This window comes from Elgaria multicarinata, chromosome 13, assembly GCF_023053635.1.
Source record: "Elgaria multicarinata webbii isolate HBS135686 ecotype San Diego chromosome 13, rElgMul1.1.pri, whole genome shotgun sequence".
In the NCBI taxonomy this organism is placed as follows: Eukaryota; Metazoa; Chordata; class Lepidosauria; order Squamata; family Anguidae; genus Elgaria; species Elgaria multicarinata.
The window spans coordinates 17,420,580-17,445,621 of record NC_086183.1 but is presented as its reverse complement, the minus strand read 5'-3'; the positions used below and the strand labels follow the sequence as shown (position 1 = coordinate 17,445,621).

Here is a 25,042-nt window from a genome sequence, read left to right as displayed (position 1 = left end):
TCTAAAGGGGTTATCCAAGGTCCTGAACCTTATCCCAAAATAGCTTCAGTACCTTGGATACCTCCATTAAAGATCTGGATGGGTTTGAGTGAAACCTAGCATGGATTCACAGCCCTACAGAAATCGGAGCCACCAGCCTCCACTGAAAGCCAACACAAGCACACCGGTCACGTGCCCACACTTTCGCTTCTTCCCTGGAGGGACGGGGAGGAGGCGGGGCTTTTGCGTCACTGGCGTGGGAGGCTCGCTGATGATGCATATTGAGACGGACCGAGGACCGCTGCCGCCCCCCGGTGTCGTCATCACTGTCGCGCCCACGAGGGGTAGGGATGGTTGCCATGGGTTTTGCGGCGCTGGCGCGAGGGAGCCGTCGGTGGCCGTTTCGGCCCTTCTTCGGGGCCGGTCTCCGCGCTCGGTCAGCGGCCGACCAAGCGCGGCCTCGCGGGCTGGTGTACGAGCGGCACGGGGAGCCGGATCAGGTCTTACAGTAAGCGAGGAAGAACTGGGGCTGGGTGGCCGTTTGGTGTGGGGACGAGGGAAACGCCAAGAGGGTTACAAATTCCCTTTCTTTCTGGGCTGACTGCTGTGTCTGTAGCAGCCCAATCCTATACTCGCCTACTCGGGAGTAAGCCTCACTGTGTTCTATAGGGCTTACTCCCAGGTAAGTCTGTTGTGCTGCTGCTGTTATTATTACGTTTATAATCCTGTTTTTTAACCACTCACAACACTACATCTTGTTACTGCGAGATGTAGTGATGGGCACTAACTTGGACAGCTTAAAAAGAAGTGATTTTATTTTATTTATTTTATTATTACATTTATATCCAAGCTTTTCCTCCAAGGAGCCCAAGGCTGCATACATAATCCTCTTCCTCTCCATTTTATCCTCCCAACAACCCTGTGAGGTAGATTAGGCCGAGTGTCCAAAGTCACCCAGTGAGCTTCATGGCCAAATGGAGACTAGAACCCAGGTCTCCCCAGTCTCAGTTCAACACTCTAACAGCTACACCACACTGGCTCACAGTGTGTATAGGATTGCAGCCTGTAAGACTGGAAAGGATTAAATGGGAAAAATGACCTCTCCTAATCATTGCTTCCCCCCATGTTAAAGGAAGCTGCTACCTGTTAAATTTCTGCCTTCACATAGTTATTAAATGGGGAGGAACCCCCCTCCCTTGAGCTGTAGGAAGGCAGCAAATATAGACTTGACAGAGAACCAAATTTATCTATGCTGCCCAGTAACCAAATTTTCTGGGTGACGTCCAATAAAAATGTCGACTGGCTGTGGGGTTTTTAGAGTTTGGAGAAGGGGGTGCAAGTGCATGGTTGTGATGTTAATATAACCAATGAAAACTTGTTCCCCTTTTACTGTTTTGCCTTAACTTGATGGTGAAATTGGTATGTGATTGGTTTAAAATACAAGTTCAGGAGGTCAGCTGTCATTATCTTTGTGTGTGGCCACTGGAAATGGCCTCTGCGAACTTTATGATTTTTCTTTCCTTTCTCTCTCTTCTCGCTGCTCCCCTACATTTTATTTGATCTTTTTAAAGATCTAATTGCCTGGGGCAGCTCAAAGCATGGGGGATGCCATAGCCAAGTAGTTGGTGACCTTGTCTTGGATCTTGACCCTTCAGGGAAGTGTTTGCATTTGTGGAACCATTGAGCAAGATCTTGAAAAACTTTCCAAACATCTTGGAGCCTCTGGATTGCTGGAACCGTTTGTTCTTAGGTTTGTTTTAAAAAGCATTTATCAGATAACACAGCTGTGTTGGTCTCACAATATAAAATACACACACTGAGTTTTTTGTCTGGTTTAACTAACACTCAAAATGCTATGAATCAGCTTTTAGGTATGACTCTTCTGGGATAGGCATTTTTTTCACATACACAAAACAAGACTGACTGGTAATGTGGTGTCTGAAACAGAAGCAAGATTTTAACAAGGAACTATCTTAGTGGGCTTATAAGTTGCTTTGCTCTGCTCAAGAAGTAAGGCGATGCATCCCCCTTCAGTCAAAGTAGCTAAACAAACAAACAATGGGGAAAATTCAGCCAATAAATATGAAGAGACCAGATTCCAAGATACCTTTCCATTTTGAATGCTATCAACTTCTTCACACAGAGCTTTGTTAAACTACCACCTGTAGTGATAAACACTAACATGGACAGCTTTAAAAAGAGATTATTTTTTATTATTACATTTATATCCCACCTTTTCCTACAAAGGAGCCTAAGGCTACATACATGATTCTCTTCCCCTCCGTTTTATCCTCTCAACAACCCTGTGAGTTAGGATAGAAAAATAATTGAGGATAAGGCTATCAATGGCTACTAGTCATGATAGCTAGATATTAACTCCAGTATCAAGAGGCAGTATATCTCCCAATACCAGCTGATGGGGAACAGAAGTGGAAGGGTGCTCTTGCACTCATAGCTTGCTTGTGGGCTTCCCGTAGGCATTTGCTGTCTACTATAGGACCAGAATGCTGAATTGAATAAGGGCTTTGCTAGACCTGCCGGGATAAGCCGGCAGGGAGGCGGGGCCACGGCGCGCTAACGTTAGCGCTCACCGCCTCAGCTTCCAGACGCCGGACGTGCAGGGACGACGCAAGCCCTGCAGCGTCTGCCTTTTTTTTTTTTAGTTTAAAGGGGCCACGTACGGCCCAAAGACTCCGGAGAAGGTAAGGGTTTTTTTTAGTTAAACACACACACCCATCCGTCCTCCCTCGCCATCTCCCGTTCGTCGCCCCCCGTCCTCCCTCGCCATCTCCCGTTCGTCGCCCCCCGTCCTCCCTCGCCATCTCCCGTTCATCGCCCCCCCGTCCTCCCTCGCCATCTCCCGTTCGTCGCCCCCCGCCATCCCCTCTCCTGCCGGTCCGGCCTTCCCTCCCCCATCTCCCACCCCCCGGATCACACACACACCCTGGCACGATGGGCACAGCGCTCATATGAGCGCTGTGCCAGGTCCGTGGCTTTTCGCGGCTACTCGCGAGTAAGCGAGTAGCCGCAAAAAGCCACGGAAGTAGCTAGACGTTCTGCAGCTCCGGCCTCAGGCCAGAGCTGCAGAAAAGGCGCACCATAAGTGACTTCGCTTATGGCACGTTAGAGGAAGCTTCAGTGCGGCCTGGGGCCGGATTCCCCTGTGCGTCATCTGGACACACAGCAGGGAAACCGGCCCACAAAGTGCACTAAGGCCTCGTCTAGCGACGCCCTGAGTCTCTGGTCTAATCTAGCACAGATCTGCTTATGGTTTTGCAAGGTACTACATAAACAATGTAAAACAAGCTAGCCGATATATTAGGGAAAGCCAAAAAAAAAAATTGTAAGGGAGATTAGGCATTAACACTACTTCATTTGATGAGCACTGGATACTATTTTAGGGCAGTTGCAAAGAAATGTGGCTTCTATTCGTGCAGCGGGGTAGTAACCAATGTTTACTATGGATTGTCGGACAAGTAAAATAATTCTGAGTTATCTCAAATCCTCCATCTCATATGGTGGAAGTGTGCGTGAATTAATTTTCCCAAGTTTTGTTTTGGCAGCTTCCGCCATCCTGTATTCCTTTTTCTGAAACTGTTAAATTAAGACCCCAGGTGAGAGAAATTTGGGGTAGAGTTCAACTGTTGGGCATTGCCCTTACTGATAATCTCTGCAGAACATATAATAATAGTGAAAGAATTGGAACAATTCTCTGTAGCTGTGCCAAGATCTTAAATTCTGATCCGGGAACTTGGTTCTTGAGGGTCTTAACTTGATCATTGTTGAGAGGATGTCGAAATATAGAAAATGCAGCTTTGGAGATCACATACTTCTGGCAACTGGACACAGTTGGGAAGGTGATGATTTTGAAATGCCATATAAGGCTCAAGCTCTTAGCAGATGTACTCTCAGTGATTATTTTGAAGTTCAGGTTTTATTTTGTTTTTTGGCTTATATAAAAGATTAGCTGAAGACTGAAATTTTCCAAGTACCCGGGCAGGTAATGTTTGTGTTAAGCAGGTCTGACATTAAGTCTGTCTTCTGTCAGCTATAATACCCAACCATTTCTCTCTCTGTTACTTCGAAGGCAGGCAGGCAGGGATAATCAAGCCTACAAACATAACTTTTTAGTTGGAATTAAGAAGTCAGTGTTCAACTAGCTATTGGAACACAGCCACAGTGAGATGAGCAAATTTAATTTTCAGTGAGGGCTCTTCAGTTATTTAAAATGCATGCTTTTACTTCTAAAATTGCAAAGCAGACTTTGTCAGAAAGGCACAGTTTTGAGTGGGCACAAATATTTTCAATGAACATGAACTTCTGATTCAACTCAAATGTTGTACGAAGATTTCCTGTGTCTAACTCAAACCTATGTTTTTTACTCCATATATTTTACAGCATTCTTTGGTATAGAAATACTTAATCCAGCTGTAAGTATTCAAATTGCCAGATCTCTTTAGCCCACTGGGATTATAATTTTTTAAAATGTCTGCCTTTCAGTTTTGATGGCTTGATTTTCCAAACTGTACTGAACAGAAATTGTATTTTGGATTCGATCATGCTTGCTTGCTTTGCTTTGAATATTTGTTGAGTGCCTTGATTAAAAATCATTATGTTGTAAAATACTGTTGATGTGTAACTACTCTTTTAAAAAAAGAAATTGTGAGAGGTGTTATGGGTGGTGGTGTCAAACACTGTTCCGCGAGGCAGTCATTGGCAGCTCTGTGGCCACAAGAGGGAACGGCCACAGCGCATGCTAGGCACATTTTCTCAGGAAAGTCTAGGGAGGGGAGGAACCTGTCATTGTCAAACTGCTGGAGGTCACTTTTGTCAAACTTTAGACTGCTATAAATGCCATTTCTTAGCCTTTCTATCTCAAAACTGGCACCAACAGTCCTCAAACCAACCTCAGTGTAGTTTAGGAGCCATTGAGCTGTTTTATTTATTCAAGTGGGCTGCAGGTTCATACAAAACTACCTCTACTGTTGGAACTGCACTGGCTCCTTATTTGCTACCAGGCCAGGTTTAAGGTTTTGACCTCAAGTCGCTGGGCAGGCTGGTAAAGGAGAAAGCATTCTCTCAAATATCCTAGTCCCAAGTTGTGTAGGACTCTATACACCAATGCCCCAAACCTAATGATATGTTACTCTAATAGAGGGAGAGTTGTCAGAACTGTAATTCACAGAGCTACTGGATATTTAAAGGAAGTGAATAGAAATTTTCTTTAAATTAAGATGGTGCTTTTGGTACATTCCAGGGACCTGGCAGGAAGATATTCTCCTTTCCCCCAATGTTGGGACAGCAAGTCCACAAGGAGGGAGTGTTACTGGTGGTGAAATCTAAGGGGCCTACGATGCAACTCAAGCTGTCATCATTGGGCAATCTGCAGGAAATGGATACTGGTCAGGCTGGGAGCAGAGAAGGATAGAAGGCCATTTGGGGCAATAGACGAGGTGAAAAAGTAGCAACAGAGGCTATGATAAGAAGCAGTGCAGACTGCAAACAGTTGTTGGTGTGTCTTGCTGTGTGGACACAAACCTTTTGGAATGTGCTGCTTGGGAAACCTGTCCCCTTTGGGTTAAAGCAAACTGTGCTTCTTGGTGATTCTGTGCTCTCAGACTCCTGCACTGCTGCTTCGAAGTGCCACTGTGATATTTAATTTCTGTCCTGAGAGGAAATCAAATATGACATTGGCCATAAAATTCCCTGCCCAGCATCTTGTAGATTAGGCAATGGATTAAGCAATGGATTTCTAACACAATTTACTTGATCAGTTGAGGCAAGTGACCATTATTCAGCTGAATGGCATAATAAATTTGAGCAAATTTGGATGATTATGTTCCTGCCATACTTTGCTGGCAATGCTGTAATTAATGGTCTGTCAGCATTTCCATTATAACATCAATTTTTCAAGGGACCTATAAATTAACTATTTTTTTAAAAAAAAAGTAGTCTGGTCCATGCAGAAATTTTGAGAACAACGTCTCATGTTGAATTTTCTTCTATACAGGGTTTTACTGCTCCTGTTTCTTCATTAACAACCAGACTAGGTATTTATTCATCCAGCATTTACTAAAAGAGGTTTGTAATTAGCCACATGCCTCTGGCCCGTCGGAAGTTGTTAGACTCCAAATACCATTGGCCCTAGCCAGCCAGTAGTTAAGGATGATGGGAATTGTAGTCGAACAGCATCCAGAAGACCACAGGTTCCCCACCCTTGCTTTAGTGGGTAAAAATTACTAACATAACAAGTCCCCTGCAATTGTGGGTGAAGGAGTCACATGTGTGGCTGCCGCCGCCCATTCTTTTTCTTCTCAAACAGTGACTTCAAAATTGTGGCGTCTACTTTGTTGTTTTTATTTTTTACTAGAACTCCAGGATCCACCAACCAGAGCCTGTTGAAGAAAGACATACACTTAGATTTAAAGAATTTTGAGCACTGGAATATATATTTTTAGTACTAGAACCTAATGCAGCTCACTCTCCTTCCTCACAGAATTTCTGTGAGGAAGGAGAGTGAACTGCATTAGGTTCTAGTCATTTTGCTGCTGATTTTATTAAATATTTGGGAGTTGGTAATCCTTGCCGCTCTACTGCAAATTGCCACACAAACACACCTCATCCTTTACTATGATGGGCATATTGCTATTCATAAAAAACAGTTCCTTTGCATTCTAGAGTTGCACTGAGGAGAGGAATCTAAGGCAGGAGATAATGCATAAAATAAGACCAGAGCCATCTGAAGTGTCATCTGATGGCGGGTTGTCAAGAAGGAAGTTGCACGCATGTATTTGTAATGAATGCAAAATGAAATGGGCTCGTGGTGGGAGTGGGGAGATCAGATACTATGCAGGTAGAATACACTCTGCATTTAAGTTTAGTATGAGACTGCAGATGCGAACCGAACAAAACTACTTCAGCCACATGGATGATGGATAACTCAGTTCCAATTAAGTCCCAACAGATGAGCAATAATTCCAAGCTGAGCTAAGACAAAAAGCCTTGTCGTCTGTAGCACAGATGCTACTTGGGACTTGAACAAGGGCTTTTGGTATTTGTACTTAGAGTCTATACACAAATTCCCTATGACATTAATGGCTGCAAATGAGCAATTGTGTTTTTGATCAGTTTGCTTTAAAACCATCAGAATCTGAAAGCTTTTAAAAAGAGCAGTTATTGGTCTTTCAGAGGAGATGGCTGGAACTATTCTGTTGAAACAGCCAAACCTATTTTAATTCCAACAGCTCCAGCTGCACTTGGCTTTTTTAGTTTATGAAGAAATTAAACAATGTTATGGATGTTAAAGTCTCATCAGTTACAGATAACACTTCTGCAAAAATATCTGTCTAGATCTAAGATGTACTAAAGACTGTTGTGGGGGTGGGGGTTGACCCTAAAATCGATTATTTTACTACCTGAAATTATATTTTTCAGATCCTGATTGTTTTTACTTTATTTGAAATTAATTAAATCTATATAATATTGATAGGATGAAGGGCTCACACCATAGAGAATCCTTTCTACCCTCCCCCTGCAGCCCACCCACAGTGTTCCCCAAGCCTACCAGGGTAGATTTTAGGGGACACAAGCATGGATTGATGTCAGTTTCACAAGTGTCCAATCATAAATCCATCCCACTTTTTTGATATTTATTTAAACTTAATGCACGAAAAATCATTTTTGAGCTAAAAGTTGCATTGGAACAGTTAGACTGCATTTCAGTTCACATATTAGTTTAGGAAGTGTGAATTAGGTTGGTACACTTAAAAATACAGACCAGATTTTCCAGCATGTCTGGGCACAAGGGACAGCAAGTAAGATGGGGAATTGGTGAAAGTCACCTCTTCCATTAGCGGAAGATAATGCAGGATCTCAGCCATTATCCTGTTTTTAGATGGGGAGAATGGAGTGAGAGCATAGCGGTTCTCTGTTGTAAGGGAAGGACTGCTTTAGTAACTTCAGATACATGGCTTCTTCCCCACAGGAACAAAATGCTAAAACTAGGTTGAGGGCTTTTTAAATGTGAGAGCATACCTTTCACAGGTGACAATAGTGTGTACTTGTAAACATCCTTATGCTCAACCCAAGGATTGCTTCTCTCGCCTTCTCCCCACCCACACCCCCTCTCCGGTTCCACATCGCTGAAGGCTTTTCTCCATCTGCGATATGCTGTATTAATTTACTGTACACTAGCCTGTCCTGCATCGGCTTCAAAAATGGTGTGTTTGAATGAACTGGCTTTATATTTAAATGCACAGTTGTTAAATGGAATGAATATCTGCAGCCTGAGCCTACACACATTAATTCAGAAGTGTGTGCATGGAATTGCATGCTTTGGTGTTTTTTTTTTAAAAAAAAAAGATGGTTGCATCGCTTTTATTCTTGGGTACGTAATCAAGGTTGCAATCTTATGCACATTAAATGTGTAAATCCCAATCAGCTTGATGGGATTTACTTCTTCCCCAAACTGCAAAATCCCCCAAAGTGGACGGGTAATAGAAAATAAGGACTGATCCTGGTAAAAAGTTGAAGTGTGTGCAGGAGTTATTTCTTAAATGTAGTTAGAGCTTGGAAACCTTGTCCAGAGCCACTCACCACTGAGCCAGACATCCTTCAGGGAGAGCAAAGGACTTCTGTGGAAATGGACAGTTTTGTCTTCTTTCTTGGCTTAGATCCTCAACCATCTTTTTCAGTGTGTGTCATTTGCATGATCAAAGGGAAGGATGCCAGTGTCCAAGTGCTAAAGCCTTTTAATACTTGCATAGTGTGCTGTCCAATTCAAACATTACAGTTCAAAGCAGAGAGGCAAAGGTACCAAAAACTTCAGGAGCACCGGCTGTTCTTTGAAAAGAATTAATTTCCTTTTATGAAAAGCAGAAGGTCTGCACAGTTTGCATTTATTGGGATTTAGCAGTTGTCTGTGTCATTCTTTGGGTCAGGAACCCAGTGAGATGGGTAGGAGTTTCAAGGGGAGTGTGGAAAATTAATTTTGGCTTCCTCTAGTATGAAAACAGTGGTAATCAAGGCTCCTTTTGCCAAGGGTGAAAGGCAGCAAAAGGCTGTACGTGGTTCAAAATAATACCAGGTTGTACATTTTAGATCTCCCATGTGCCTTCTTTAGATCAGATGTGGGTGGAAGGTAGATCAGGATCTCCTGGTTGATCTCTGGGCAAATTGCAGTAGATCAGGGATTTCTGACTCCCAGTTGTTTTAACAGCAGCAGTAACAAAAAGCCTTCCCCGTTTTCTATGTTAGGCAACTCAGATGGAAGGATGTTTTCCACTGGGTGGGAGGAACCAGAAGTGCATTTTGGTGTGGCAGAGCTGTGAGCTCAGTTTTGGTACTGAAAACAAATTCCTGGTCTGAACATGTGCTCAGAGGCTCCTTAATTCTAAGTATATGTTGTCCCCCACTACCACAGCCACGATTTTGCACCTCATGGAGCTTGGGGTTCTAGTAAAAATAAACACCAAAGCAGCCTGAAGCCTGCCTCTGCTTTCAGTTTACTTTGGGTACTTCCACACTATGGCCATTTAGTGCTGCTGAGGCATCTCTTCTAGCAGTTGGCTGGAATGAAAACAATGGTTCCACATGGTACCTATTATAGTTCTATTTTCCTCCATTTAAAAATGTTCATTGCACAGACCCGTGGGCAAAATCTTACTATGTGTTTACACGGAAGTGAGTCCCATTCAGGAAAGGAGCTGCTTCTCCACCCCACTGTCACTTTAGCGAGTAGCTTCCTCCTTGCCCCTTTTCTTTCAATCTGGTTTCTGTAAATCATTGTTTTTTGTCTGCTTGCCTTGGCTGCAGTAGCCCTGAATTGCCCTTAATTGGTGCCTGTTCCCTCCAAAGGCTGTGTGTGTGTTTAATTACTGGTTTCCTCTTTTCAGCCCAAAATAAAATAAAGTAAGTGAATGGTTGCTCTGGCTGTAAAAGGAAAACAAGTAATTAAAGAAACTCCCCCCCCTCTTTTTGCAGGGAACAAGAACTGGCTAATTAAAGGCAATTGAGGAACACTGGGCCACACAAGTGAATGAGAAACAAGTAATTATAAGGGGGAGAGACCTATCAATAAGAGTAGCCCTAAAGCCAACCCATTCTTGAGTTTGAGCCTGCAAATTGATTTTAAGTGGGGAGTGTGGGGAAAGGTATGGCTATCAATTGGGTCTGGGGAAAAAATATAGGCGGTCAGCATGGAGAATGCTGCAGTGTAACAAGTTGGTAACAACATCCTCTGAATTCTTTGTTAAAACTGAGTGAGCAATGTGCCACACGTGCAGAAGCATTCCGAGTCATTTATATTATTATTATTATTATTATTATTATTATTATTATTATTATTTATATAGCACCATCAATGTACATGGTGCTGTACAGAGTAAAACAGTAAATAGCAAGATCCTGCCGCATAGGCTTACAATCTAATAAAATCATAGTAAAACAATAAGGAGGGGAAGAGAATGCAAACAGGCACAGGGTAGGGTAAGCAGGCACAGGGTAAGGTAAAACTAACAGTATAAAGTCCGCACAACATCAAGTTTTAAAAGCTTTAGGAAAGAGAAAAGTTTTTAGTTGAGCTTTAAAAGCTGCGATTGAACTTGTAGTTCTCAAATGTTCTGGAAGAGCGTTCCAGGCGTAAGGGGCAGCAGAAGAAAATGGACGGAGCCGAGCAAGGGAAGTAGAGGCCCTTGGGCAGGCGAGAAACATGGCATCAGAGGAGCGAAGAGCACAAGCGGGGCAATAGTGTGAGATGAGAGAGGAGAGTGTGAGATGAGAGAGGAGACTGGTTATAACACTGGTTATAACACTTATAACACTGGTTTCTCAAAAGTCAGGTTTAGGCCATGTCTAGACCTGCCAATATTCCAAGGATTGCCCCGGGATCATCCCTGTGCATTCACATGATGCACAGGGAATCCCTGGAGCAGGGAGGGATGATCCCTCCCTTGCCCAGGGATATCAGCATAGCCTTTTTCCCCGCTTTTTCCACCATCTCGGGATCATCCTGAGACCATGGGACATGTGGATGGGAATCACGGGTTGTCCCGGCTCCTTGCGAGTAACCGCGAGGAGCCGGGCACAGAGCTCCTCAGGAGCTCTGTGAGCATTGGGGGTGGGGTGGGGGCAGTGGGGATTTTTTTAAAAAAAAAAAATACTTACATTTGGCGATTGAGCACTTGTGCACTCCTTCTCTTTTAAGAAAAAACAAACAAAATAGCAGGCGCAACTGCTAGGATGTGCGCGCCGTGTGTAGACAGAAGGGGAGATCTCGTGATAACCATATCGCGAGATCCTCCCTCCTCCGTCGTGCTAGACCCGTAGGTCTACCATCTACTCATGGCCTGAGAGCCCACAAAGGATGAGCAGGTACTCCTACAGAAGGTGCTAAGATGTTGTGAGAGGGTTTAAAGGGAGAACGGTATTTAAACAAGTCCATGTGAGTTTCCTCATCTCTGTGAGAGGTTGAAGCATGATGGTTGCATCCTTAACAGACAGACTAAACTCCAATGAAAGGCTACAGAACCACTTGGGGGAGGGAGAGAGAGAACCTTATAAATAACATTGTATTTTGTCCACCTTTGCTTCCAGCCTGAAAGACATAGATCTGGCGGAGCTGGGGAATTCTGGAGTCCATGTGAAAATGATTGCAGCCCCTATCAATCCATCAGACATCAATATGATTCAAGGTAACCTTGCCTTGCATGCAGACTGTTTCATTTTTGTGCCCCGTATCATTCCTTCATTATAATCCCCTCATTGGCAAATAGATTGTCCAAACGTAAAAGCTTTCCCAGCGAGATCACAGGATTTACTGGGCTGGATTTCCTTCTTTCACCCTCATCCCCCACCAGTTCAACTCAGGCTGGACTACTTTGCTTAGAGCTTCATCTATTGGGTGTTATTGGAATGAAATAAATAAATAAATAAAGTTGCTTATTGTATTTTGAAATTGATCGCCACATAGAAACTGCTTGTGTGTCCTGTAAGTTATGAATGGTTCTAGTCTAAATACATTCGGTGGGATCCAGGATCTGAGAGGAAGGGACTTCTGCAAGATATCTTGGGGCTGTGTTTCAGCTAACTGCCACAGATGAAAGTGGAAGCTGAAATATTTGATAGAAATTAAAGAATATATCCTTTTTTCCTATTGCTTTACTATCTATCTATCACACATACACACACACGTGTTATTCATAAGCAGTGTTACCCATGTAAATTTGGGGGCTGACCGAAGGTGAGAAGTAGTGGAGTGGGGGCTGTCTGTCTTACCCCTTCATCTTGCAGGCTCTCTGCCGGCTAGCTGCCTCCCAGATTGACCTTAACTGGCTGATGTAGTCAGATGCTCCAAGAAGCCGCAACTTCCACTCTTGTTTTTGGAGTGCTGCAGGCAGCATTTTCAAAGGACTATGGGTCAACCAGAGACTGTACCTTCACTACATGGTGCATTTAGGGGAACCCTGGGGATATGAAGTGGATAAGGCAGCAACCAGAACATCTAGATCTGCCTTCTCCACCCTGCCCTCCAGGTGTGTTGAACTCCAACTCCCATCTTCCCCATTGGCCATGCTGGCTGAGGATGGTGGGAATTGTAGTCTAACACGTCTAAAGGTCATTAGGCTGAAGAAGGCTGACCTAGAGGGCTGTGGCAAGGATGCATCATCACACACTCTCAGTTCCATCTGCTGCTCCTGCTACAACTAATTTATTTAATTTATTTAAATCAGGTACAGAACCTCCTTCAGCCCAATGGCTGAATTCTATTTCAGAGAAGCTCTCAGGGGGGCTTCATTCCAGTGGTGGCAAAAAAACCAAAGTACTAGCATATATATTAGCTCAAAGCTCCTACTGTCAGCAACTAAGCCCTTAGAAGAGGCATTTCAAACTTTTAGAATGTGGAAAAACTACACAAAGCCAGGAAACCACCCAACAATCAGTGACTGGGGGTGGGGGAGGCCTTTTGAGGATTTGGCCCCCGGGCCAGAAGTTCTGCTCCCCTGGTTTAAATTGCTCTTCATTTGTGTTTATTGTCAGCCACCTTGGAAGCTGTTAAGGCTGAAAGTTGGTCAATAATGAATACCTTCATGTCTATTATGTGCTGGCATCTGTTTCCGATTTGGGGTTTTTTTTAAAAAAAAAACATGTAGTTGTAACAAACCTGAACATTGGTTTATATACCCAATAATTGCTCAGATGTTGACAGCATAGTTCTGGTCATGTTGCAGGGACGTATGCTATTCTTGCTGACTTGCCTGCAGTTGGTGGGAATGAAGGAGTTGGACAAGTGATGGAAGTTGGGAGTCATGTGACCTCTCTGAAGCCAGGTGACTTGGTGATCCCAGCTGATGCAGGACTTGGTGAGCTTGAATCATTTTCTTAATTAACCAAAAAGTCACCGCAACATAAGGGGAAGAAAACACACTCAGCAAGGATTTCTAAACTACCTTCTTATGCTACACTTTTGCTAGCAACGCAACAAACCATTCAAAAAGGATTCCATCTGAGAATGCCGGATGAAAATACATTAGCATCCTCCTGATTTCATCAATAAAATGAGATTTTAGGTCTAGGTGGTCTGAGCTAATGTTGTTCAGTGGATAAGGCATTTGATTTTGGAGACCCGCTTAGCCATGGATTCATTATGTATCCTTTAGCAAAAGCACCTGTGTGTTTTTTCCTCTATAATGCATAGAGAAGCTGGGAGAGGGAAATGGCAAGGGGCCCAGTCAGTCCCAAGACCCTGGTCCAATTCAGGAGTCCCTGTAGCTGTGTTTACCTCTTTAACAACTAAAATAATACATTGGAGATTCAGGGCTCATCTACACCAAGCAGGATATTCCACTATGAAAGTGGTATATAAAAGGCAGGAGCCACACTCCTGCTTTATAGTGATATTGAAGTGCACTGACAACTGATGGGGCCCATTGACACATACCATATAACACTTTCATACTGCTTTCATAGTGTTATATCCTGCTTGGTGAAAATGTGTCATGGACCCCAACAGTTGTCAGTGCACTTCGGTACTACTATAAAGCAGTAGTGTAGATCCTATAGTGCACTTCAATACATCTATAAAGCAGTAGTGTGGCTCCTGCCTTTTATATACCGCTTGCATACCGCTTTCATAGTGGAATATCCTGCTTGGTGTAGATGAGCCCTCTGTCACAGTATTCTCAATATCATGCCTAGTCTGTGCTAAGAGATCAGAACCTGATGTTCTTACAAATTAAATGTTTGGGACCTAGTAGATAGGCAAACCTCCGATTTTACGTTCTGGGCTCCTCAGTATATTCCTTCAAACCGTTTACATGAGCTGGAAAAGCCTGAATTGTACCCCTTTCTTATCCCTCAAATCAGGAACATGGCGAACAAAGGCAGTATTTCGTGAGGAAACCCTGCTGAAAATGCCACCCGATATCCCGTTGACCTGTGCTGCCACCATGGGCGTCAACCCGTGCACCGCTTATCGGATGTTGTCTGACTTTGAGATCTTGAAGCCAGGTGTGTATTGACAATGTAGTGTTTGTACATCATGGCCAACTTTAGCAGCAGTGCATTCTCTTGGAGAGTATTTTCTCTGGCTAACTAAAACGAATGCAGTAATTTTCCTAATTCATTATGCGGGTACCCATATAGGTGTAGTAGAAGTATTCTGTGGCAAAGGGAATCGAAGGTTGGTTTTGTTGTTAGTAACAACATCAGATTGGCTCGAAAAGTTGCTGAGTGATTCACCATCCCTTATGACAAAAAGCCAAATTTCAAGTTTAAGTGGTGGTCATCACACACACACTTGTAGCAAAGGTGCAGCTGCAGCATGTTTTTACACATTCAGCACTTTGTCTACTTGTATTCTCTTCTCTCATGCCCACACCAGTGGGAGAGGGATATTGTCTTCATTCCCTTCTTGTGGGCTTCTGAGCGGTGTCTGGTTGGTTTCTGGGAGAAACTTGATGTACCTTTTGTTCTGTGCTAGCAGGGCTGTTATGCAAGTTCAGACAGATTGTTGGAATCTCGAGCAAAAATACAGGAAGGAACAGGAGGGCTTTACTTTGCCTTACTTTGAGATCTTCTGGAGAAGCCCTTCTTTCACTCCCACCATCTTCACAGGTGTGCTTGGTGGGAACATGGGAGAGGGCCTTCTCAGTGGCTGCTCCAGTGCTCTGGAACTCTCTTTCCGGGGAAGCTAGGCTGGTTCCCTCCTTGATGGGCTTTCGGAAGCAGGCTAAAACTTTTTTGTTCAAGCAGGCCTTTGGAGAATAATCCAGCCCTCCATGTTAATGTCTTATAATTTTGTTGTGTATTTTTTAATAGTTTATGGTTTTGTTTCCCTCCCCCCCCCCCCCATGTATATTTTAAACTTTGTAAGGCCGCCTTGAGGCCCAGCATTGGGCAAAAGGCGGGATACAAATAAATATAATAATAATAATAATAATAATAATAATAACAACAACAACAACAACAACAACAACAACAACTCATTTTAGGGCCCATTCGTCTGGACTGCACAGGCACTCACAGTGACCGCTCCTTAATTGTGAATTTTGTCCCCCAGGAGAGTTGCCAAAGCTCAAGCCTGAGCTCCTTCTAGATCAACGGTTCTCAACCTGTGGGTCGGGACCCCTTTGGGGGTCGAATGACCCTTTCACAGGGATCGCCTAAGACCATCGGAAAACACATATTTCCGATGGTCTTAGGAAACTGTATTGACTGAACTATGTCATGTATCATCTTTTGTATTATTAAAGCTATTGTTATGTATTATTTTCATTAGCAAACCATCCCATGACAATGGATCGTGTAGAGAAGAACGAAAATAATTTTATGGTTGGGGGTCACCACAACATGAGGAACTGTATTAAAGGGTCGCGGCATTAGGAAGGTTGAGAACCACTGTTCTAGATGCAGTGTAAAATTGTGTTTGGTTTGGGGTTTTCCTAGTGGCTTTTGATGGCTAGGAACAAGGAGGAACAGAGTGAAATTAGGACAATTGAATTCATTATTTGTATGTGGGTTTTTTCTCCTGCCCAAGCTGGTGGGGAATGGACTCTACATCAAATATTCGTTGCCTTGCTACTCGTAGACTTCTTCCTTGTTCATATTTCACTCTCCTTCTTCCTTCCCCGCCCTCCCATCCAAACACACACACTGTTTTCTACGTCTGATTGTTTTAGTTTTGTTTAGTGTATTGATACTTGTGTTGGTGATTTGTCAGACATCCATATCAAAAACTGCCAATGGAAATAACAAAAGTGAGCATTTAAAATCTTGGTAGAGCAGCTGACAGCCTTCCCATTTCTCGAGCTCACCCTTCAAATAAGGGATAAAAGATTTTGCTGGGTTAGTATTAGGAATAGCATAGAATGTGGCTGGCCAGAATCAGTTGTGTTCTGTAACAGGCAAGAATGAAAGGCAACATCTTCCACCAAAGGCGTAGGAAAGGAATCTTTTAAAACTAGAGATGCGTCTGTTTGTCTGCAGGAGATTCTGTCATCCAAAATGCAGCCAATAGTGGAGTGGGCCAGGCTGTTATCCAGATCGCAGCAGCCAAGGGTATCAAAACAATAAATGTGGTCAGAGATAGGTGAGTGTACAATGAAACTGCTTTTTTTACAGGTCAAACCTCAAAACCTCTGTCTGCTGCTTTGGTCCAGCCAGCTCCCTTACGTTACTGCTGCACTTGGCCTAGCAGGAGAGGAGATACTCTTAGAGGCAATTCCAAAAGCTACATCTTAGCAGGTATTCACTGCAGACTTGCAGCATGATTCTCACTCATTTGCTTATTTTTAAAGTATCACCACATTGCTAATTTTCAGCAGGGGTATACAACTTGTATTTGCCCTAGAAATGTCGTATGAGAAGTTGTCTTGTTCTGTATTTCACCCAAAGCATAGCTTATGTGATATGTTCTGCTATGCTCATGACAAGCATGAGGTAGACTTGGCTGAGAATAACTTGCTCAAGGCTATTCAATAGCTATGGGGAGATTTGAATGTTTCATTCCTGTGTCCAAACCACTGCTTGAGCCACTACAGCCATGGGGGGCTCCTTTTTTGGGGGGGGGGATTGGAGCAGTAGTGCTGGAGGAGGGGAGGTATAACCCTGCCCTTCTGTGCTGTTTTCCCAATTGAAATCCCCATCCACCACCCCAAAATTACTTAGTCCGGCTGGGGAGATGGACAGACAGCAGAAGGGGGAAAGGGTTAAAGATCCCCAGGGCCACTGCTGGGCCCAAACTCCGAGCTGCCTCTTTCTCTGCCCCCCTCCCTTTGTTTTCAAGTAGAAACTGGCAGGAGAGGTGATCATGGGATCTTCTACATCACAGCTCTTCTGGCCCTTATGCAAACGTTTGCTAAGGAAGCCTGAAGTCTTGCAGAGTGCAAAGGCAGCCACCTCCAGATCCTGGCTGCTGATGGCACATGAAAAGGTCCATACCATATTTTAGAACCCCTACCCATTTTGGAGGCTTCCTTGCCTCTTTTGTGCAGAAGTACTGCTAAATGATAATCTCGTGCTCATGGAGCCATTACATTTTGCGTGTTGTATTACGCACACGATGTATCCCTAGTTTTGGTGCTGTGCTCCTCTAACCCTGGGGGCATGCTTCCCAGCTTAACTTCTTTTTCCTGAACTGCCAAATTAAAATATGGTTCAGTACAATGGTTCAGAGAGGGCCTGTGCTTATCTCCAGGAACTGAAAGCGTGGGAGTCATGACAAGAAAGCTGCAGTCCAGTATGCCAGAAGTTTCTAGGAAGAACTTATCAGGGTGTGACCAGATGGTTCATGCTGGGGGTGGGAGGAAGGTTGGTTGGAGGCTTGATGGGAACTCAGCAGACTCTGCCTGGTTGAGGCTGGTTGAGGCTTTTAAAACTTGATTTTGTTCTGACTTTTATACTGCCTGTTTGGTGCATTCTCTTCCCCTCATTGTTTTATTATGATTTTATTAGAATGTAAGACTATGCGGCAGGGTCTTGCTATTTATTGTTTTACTCTGTACAGCACCATGTACATTGATGGTGCTATATAAATAAATAAATAAATAAATAAATAAATAATAATAATAATAACAACAACTTGTAAGTAAACTTCTTGTAAGTGGGAACTTACAACTTGTAAGTGGGAACTTCTAAGTACTCCTAATAAAAGTACCCTTTAAAAAAACTGGCTGATCAATTAGGTGTTTTTTTAAAATTTAACTTACTAAAAGGTTGAAGCCCTACTAACAATATGTCATAGTAGCTCTAACATATTTCCCAAAATGTCTGGGGTCTCTTCTCCCTTCCTTCCCCCTGTTGACAGTGGCTTCAGTTGTCTCTGAAATTCTACATTTATGCCCCAATTCCATCTCTTTGAACACTGTTGATGAAAGGTGGGCATGATACTGTGGTCGAAAGCGATTTCTTTTAGGGGACGGCAGTGTGATAGAAGTGGCACTGCCGACAGCTGCCGCAATTTGGTTTCCAAAACAGAACCCACAAGATCTCAGAGCCCATTTCAGCAATTGGCAAATGGTTTCTGTAGAAGCTGCTCTAGTGAATGCGGAAGAGAACCTTCCTTTTATCCCTGAATGGGGTGTTGTGTTTATATGAGAGCAAGAAGGCTTACGGGCTTCCAGGCTAGTGAAATGTGTTCTTTCCTTTCTGTGCATTATGGCATGATAAATGGCAACTGTTATAATTTGACATTTTTATTTGTCCTTCCTTTCCAGAGCCAACCTCCAGGAGCTTGTAGACAGATTGAAGTCCCTTGGAGCAGACTACGTCATCACAGAGGAGATGCTGAGAAAACCAGAAGTGAAAGACTTGTTTAAGGTACAGGTGAAAATCAAACTGCTGGGAACCAGAAATAGCGAGAGGAGTTGCTGCAGTGAATCGGATCATCTTGTTAAATGGTAGCAAGATGTAGCACATGATGGAAGAGATGTCTCTTGGCTGTTGGATTCAGTTCAGTAACATTTAACTTCTGAATTTAATCTGATCCGTGGGCCCCATACCTTGTAGCAGGGAATACAAGAGAAGGGAGGTATTCTTATTGTGAAGTGCTTGCTTGGTGTTTGTGTTTCTGCAAAACTGAAGATCTCCCTCTTTAGTCGTAATCTCCTAGGCTCATTTTTCTGTAAAATCAATGACATGAAGGGATCAAGATCGGATAGCCAAAGTACTGGAGCACCAAGGAATTACTGCAGGGAAAAGAAGTCGTAGGGCCACTTAACACACACTGTTGTGAAAACATGCAGTATATACATTGGGTATAAACCAGAGGTAACCAGTGCAGCAATGTATTTTCCTGTCGAAATAAACATCAAAGCAGTTCTTTATTCTTTATGGATTACATTTTTCATACTTCCTTTCTGCCGAAACACTGAAAGGGTTTACGGTTTAAAATTATAGCTTTAATTTCAGACAAGATACAAAATGACTGTGAAGGGAAGAAGAAAGTGAGTATATTCAGGTGCCAGTTTTTGGAGATCGTTGCATAATGATGCTTCAACCTTTGCTGCGGACCAAAGCCCTCTTTTCTTTCATGAGACACAGTGGTGGAGATTAGAGGCAAGAATTTAATGATGTTGGCCATCTCCACTTCTCCCCCCAACCAGCAAATTGCTTGATGCTGCTCTATCTTACTGTCACTCCTTTAGGGAAATGCTTTAATGACTCCAAGTAAATGTTCTCTGGACAATGTTTGTTCCAGTTACTCTTAGCCCTATCAAAATGTGAAAAGCTCAATTGAATGAGGTGGGTTTTCCCCGCTGTCTGTCAGGAGACTGACTCGTTGGCTATTGGGCTAAGCCACCAGTGCTTTGAGAATTCGACTGTGATCCTTCTTCATTATGTTTCTTCTGAAGGAAGCAAAATTGATGGGGTTCAGGTGTGTTAATCTCCTTTCCATGTTGCAAGGATCTAAGCCTTGAAAGCGGGAAGCCTTTGAACGCAAGCAGAAAGGTGGAAGTCTTTGAACTCAAACTTTAGTATTACCTCATGAACAAAAAGTTGGGCGAGGAAGTGCAAGAGGCAACTTATTTCCTGTAAAATATTTTATTCTCCAGGAAATCCCGAAGCCCATGTTAGCTTTGAATGGCGTAGGAGGGAAAAGCGCTACTGAGTTGCTGCGTCATTTGCAGTAAGTTCAGCTGTTTGTTGGTTACTTGAATTGCGTCTGTTTAGTGATAATTAATCATTGTTTCATTGGGTTGGATCACTGAAGTCCTATTGATTTCAACGGGTTTACTCTAAACATGACAAAGTCTGGATCCAACCCATTGTGTTTAACGTCTGTTGCATATCTGTTTTTGTAGGTTAACTTGGATTGTGAACTGTTGGAATAAATATTTGTGGAGGGTAGCATACCAATGCCTTAAATAAATGAATTTAAACAAATAGTTATTGATTCTTGCTGGAATCCTCTGTTTAGCAATGTAGATTTGCAAAATCTTGATTTGTGAGCATTGCATGTGTACTTCCACTCCTGAAGAAATAAGATAATGATTGAATTGAATCCAGTATTCGAGGCAGTAAGTCTGTGTGCACCAGTTGCTGGGGAAAATGGGTGGGCGGGTGTTGTTGCACCATGTTCTGCTTTGTCGGTCCCTTGTCGACAACTGGTTGGCCACCTTTGCTCTGATCCATCATGGCTGTTCTTAATGTCCCAAATGGCTTCCCAGGGAGACAAGATTACAAGATTCTACCTCCTAGCAATCAAACACTATCGCAAAGATTCAACTGTGAATTACTGGGCTGTGTGGCTTACAAATGAAGGCTGGAGGAATTAGCCAAATGGTTAGGAGATGAGGAAATTGACCAATAGAGTAAGCTGTCTGAATTAAGAGAATAGGCTTGCTGTCTGGAACTGGAAAAGCCTGACGACTACTTTAACTTTCTAATCTCATTCTCTTCCTAAAGGCATAAAGGGACCATGGTTACCTATGGTGGGATGTCAAAGCAGCCTGTCACAGTCCCTGTGGTGAGTAGCCATGAAATTCCTGGCCATCTTAATTTCTTTCCCATGCATTTGTTGACTTTTGTCAAATGGCTGTAGCTTATTCCTATTGCATTTGTCCATCAGGTTCACCTTGCAATGAGCCATCTTTCCTTGGTAAAATACACAGTTCTTTGAACAGCATATGGAGGGCAGAACCACGCTAACGCTGATCTATGCTGTGACCCAAAATATCCCCCCGAAAGAAAACATATCAGAATACTTTCATGAATTGTAATTCCCATACTTATTTCTGTAGAGCGCACTGATCTTTAAGGATGTGAAGCTCCGTGGTTTCTGGATGACCCAGTGGAAGAGGGACAACAGCCAGAGTAAGTGATAGTGTGGTGCAATGCTGAAGTAGGGGTAGGGAGAAAAGAGGAAGGTGAGCAGAGATTCCATAGCTCAATTTAGCATGTGTGTCACGCATGCAGAAGGTCCCAGGTTCAACCCCTGGCATCTCCAGTAGCAGGGGATGGGAAAGACCTGAGACCTTGGAGAGCCAGTGCCAATCGGAGTCATTGGCTAACCAATCAGGTTCATAAATCTCTGGTGGCCATCTTCAGAGTCTTGTGTTAGAGTGTGCATTAAGTAACTGGCTCTGTCCCCCATCCACCATTTGGCATCTGCTCTGCCCACCCATCTCAGCCGCCACATTGCCCCTGACTCCAATCAGTTGAGGAAGTTGGCCAATAGACTAAATTGTCTGAATTTAGAGAATAGGATGGCTGGCTGGAACTGAAAAGGCCGGAGCTGACTCTCTTTTTATAGGAATAAAGGTACAGTGGTTATCTATGATGGGATGTCTATTGTTTTTAAAAAACAAATTCTATCCCGCAAGTTTGAAATCAGCCCAGCCCTGCACGGTGCACAAAAGAGGCAACTCAAACCACATTGGAATTCCATCACTCTGAATCACCCAATCATAGGACATTTGTGTGTTGCTTATGTCACTTTTCGCCTGCCTATTTCTAGACAGCCGAAATTAATAATTAATAGTTCTCTCTCTTTTATTCTCATACCAGGACTTGTATAATCTGCGCTCGATAGTTCTGCAAAGAGAGAGCAGTTAACTACTATTCTATGCTTTCTTTCATGCATCCAGGCAAGGAGAAACTGAGAGATATGATTGCAGATCTGTGCGGTCTCATTCGTAGGGGTCAACTTGCTGCTCCAGCCTGCCAAGAGATCCCGCTGGTTGATTACCAATCCGCTCTGAAGGCCTCCGTGCAACCATACGTGTCAGCTAAGCAGATCCTCCTCCTGTGAAGTTGGTCCAATGGGAAAATCATACACAATGGATTCAAGTGGAGTTCAGCCCCAGCTGGCTTGAATCCTTCCAAGACTAGAAGAGATCTGAAACGTTTCGATGCCCTATCTCCTGCGGCTCCGCATAGAGACTGCAGAGGGAGAACTGTGGGGAACAAATGGCCCGACTTTGAATGGATAAATGAGATCACTGTCACACAAAAACGTCATGGCAGAGAAGAGATTTGTTTCTACACAACCAGGGAATGTTTGATTGAAAAAGATGGGGTGGGAAATAACCTCAGAAGACCTGCCTTGGGCAGTTCTGCACTCTGACCCTTCTAGACTGCTGCGGTGTGGAGCTATGTGGGCTGAGAGAGAGTCTTGCTAGGCCAGATGAAGCCTGGAGGCCTCAACGACTCTCCTCCTGCTCTGTATATAATGCATAGAAAAGAAGGGTTTCGAATTGGTTATTTATACCAAGATAGCTGTAACTGAAATGAAGGCAAATCGTATTTGATTGCAAACCTGTTCTTGCAGAACGATGTAATGGCCATTGAAATGCCAATGATTTTCATTTCCAATAAAATTCTCTAGCTCTGATCAGTGATGGTGTTTGTGCTTGGGCTTAGTAATAGGATATGGCACCCTTGAAGCCATTCAGTCCCGTAGCGTTGCTGTATCAGCCTCGAATATATTTCATGGTATTGCTTTAATCGTTTCTGTGGTGCTTTTAGGCATTAGACTTGAGTGGTGTAACACACATACACACACACACACACACACACACACACACACACACACACACTGCAACCTGCTGAACTGGTCTTTGACAAAGATACCAGAGTATCAGCTCATTGTGATGAGATGGTAGATCAATCCCACACAGATTAGATACAGCAATCAAGCTCGTAGAGAAATTTGGCCTTTAATTGGGTGACAATTTAATGTAATTGCTCTAGCAAAATCAGCTATATTTGCTTTAACCCAATGAGTATTAGCTGATGGATCAGTCAATTATATCTCCATATAAGTCTGTAAAAACAATAGTTCTAAAGGGAGCGGGAGGGCGGGAAAGCATGCTTCCATTGTTTTTGGATGATCTCATGAGTATTAGTTGATGGATCGGTCAATTAAATCTGCATTTAGTTCTGAATGGCATATCCAGCTGTATATGTAAAAAGCGAAAACGAGGTGGGGGTTGTCCTCTTCCCATCCTGCCTGGCTCCTACCAGAAGGGTTTAGGGTCAACAGAGGGCTCTGATCTCCAAGCCCTCTATTTATTAAGCATCAATCCCTTAGGATTGAGCACTTAGATATTAGATATCTAATAGCAGCAAGTAAATATGATACCCATAGTTTAAGACTAGATTGGAATAGGGAATTGGAGAGTCCTATTTTGCCTAACCAATGGACAGTTGCTTTAGCATCTGTTTCTGAAGCATCTATGGATTTTAGGCTATGTCTTATTCAACAAAAAGTTTTGTTTCGGGTTTACTGGACTCCACAACGACTTTTCAATAAGGGTTTGTCTAACTTGAATAATTGCTGGAGATGCAATACATCTAATGCTTCTTTAAGTCATATGCTTTGGCAACGCCCAGTAGTTTCCCCCTTTCAGGAGGAGGTTATTAGAAGGATGAACTTTGTACTGAAACAATCTATAATGTGGAAGAACGTGCATGTCCTTCTAAATTATCTACCAGTTTCCTGTAAATTAATGTATGGTCAGCACAGACGGATCTTCAGAGCCCTTAGGACCGCCAAAAGACTTCTACTATCACATTGGGAAGACAAATTTACACCTCCTGTAATGCAATGGCTCGAGGACCTAATAACATTATCAACTTTTGAACGAGGGGATAAATATACGGATATTTGGTCTGCTTTTCTTGAAACCTTTGTATAACACTCTCCTTTTTTTCTCTCCTCCAGTTTATATGATGGAAATGACGATAACTCTACATACACAATCTATGGTGTGTGTTTTCTCCCATTTTCATGATGTATTTTTGTTTTGTTTGTTGATATTCACAACAACAACAACAAAATTAAAAAAGGAGTGAGCACTTAAAAGTGTTTTTATCCTGCTCCTCAGCCCAAAAGGCTCCCAGAGTGCCTTACGTATCAGTAAAACAAGGCAGTCCCTACTAGCAGGCTTACCGCTAAAAAGACATGACACACAATGAAAAATGAGTGGGGAAGGGAAGAAGTCCTTCAGCTAGGCTGGTGGAATGAGATTGCTTCTCGCTCTCATCTCTGTGCCTGCTGGAATGCCTCCACACATGTTGCAGCAGGCAGCGTCTTGGAGGCATTCCCCCGTCTCTCATATGTTGAAAGGAATGCCTCTTCCAATGTGGCGTTTGCTATCAGCAAAAAGAAATCTTCCTGAGGAATCAGTTTATCTAACCGGCCAGTTAAAACCTAAGGGCACAATGCTAACATGCATGTTTAGGCTTTGGGGTGGGGGGGAGTCCTACAACAGCCGTGTTGGGAGTTGTAGGACTTTTTCTGTCCAAACATGCATAGGATTGGACCCTAAATGCCGCAGACCGAATTTCTGCCTACATGCACCTTTCTTCTCGGCCTATCTCTTTTGAAGGAATGTAAGTAGCTATCTTAAACCTGGTCAGAATACTTTGTTAAACCTCAGAATTGTCTGCTCTGATGGGGAGCAGGACTCCGGCAGAGGCCTGTCATAGCTAATCCTTTTAACCGAAAGAGGCCAGGAATTGAACCTCAGGTCTGCACACAAATTATCTGCTCTACCGCTAGGCTTTGGTCCCTTTTTCAAGAGAAGGGAGGGCCATCAAGTACCTCTACCAGGTTGCTTTGCGC

General features: G+C 43.3%; 1 protein-coding gene across 1 annotated transcript; it reads left to right on the top strand.

The window, feature by feature from the left end:
- Nucleotides 1-323: 323 nt before the first annotated feature.
- On the top strand, nucleotides 324-22,807 carry MECR (mitochondrial trans-2-enoyl-CoA reductase). Its single transcript, XM_063139853.1, has 10 exons — nucleotides 324-487; nucleotides 11,572-11,669; nucleotides 13,206-13,337; nucleotides 14,341-14,484; nucleotides 16,462-16,564; nucleotides 18,690-18,792; nucleotides 20,028-20,101; nucleotides 20,881-20,941; nucleotides 21,216-21,288; nucleotides 22,062-22,807. The coding sequence occupies exons 1-10, from the start codon at nucleotides 330-332 to the stop codon at nucleotides 22,223-22,225; spliced, it is 1,110 nt and encodes a 369-aa protein (XP_062995923.1). The 5' UTR covers nucleotides 324-329; the 3' UTR covers nucleotides 22,226-22,807.
- The last annotated feature ends 2,235 nt before the right edge of the window (nucleotides 22,808-25,042 follow it).

Bases quoted from the DNA above. Each gene is read 5' to 3' on its own strand.
- MECR (XM_063139853.1), top strand. From the start codon at position 330: ATGGTTGCCATGGGTTTTGCGGCGCTGGCGCGAGGGAGCCGTCGGTGG. The intron at 488-11,571 runs GTAAGCGAGGAA...CTTTGCTTCCAG, and splicing joins GAGCCGGATCAGGTCTTACA to CCTGAAAGACATAGATCTGG. The intron at 16,565-18,689 runs GTGAGTGTACAA...CTTCCTTTCCAG, and splicing joins ATAAATGTGGTCAGAGATAG to AGCCAACCTCCAGGAGCTTG.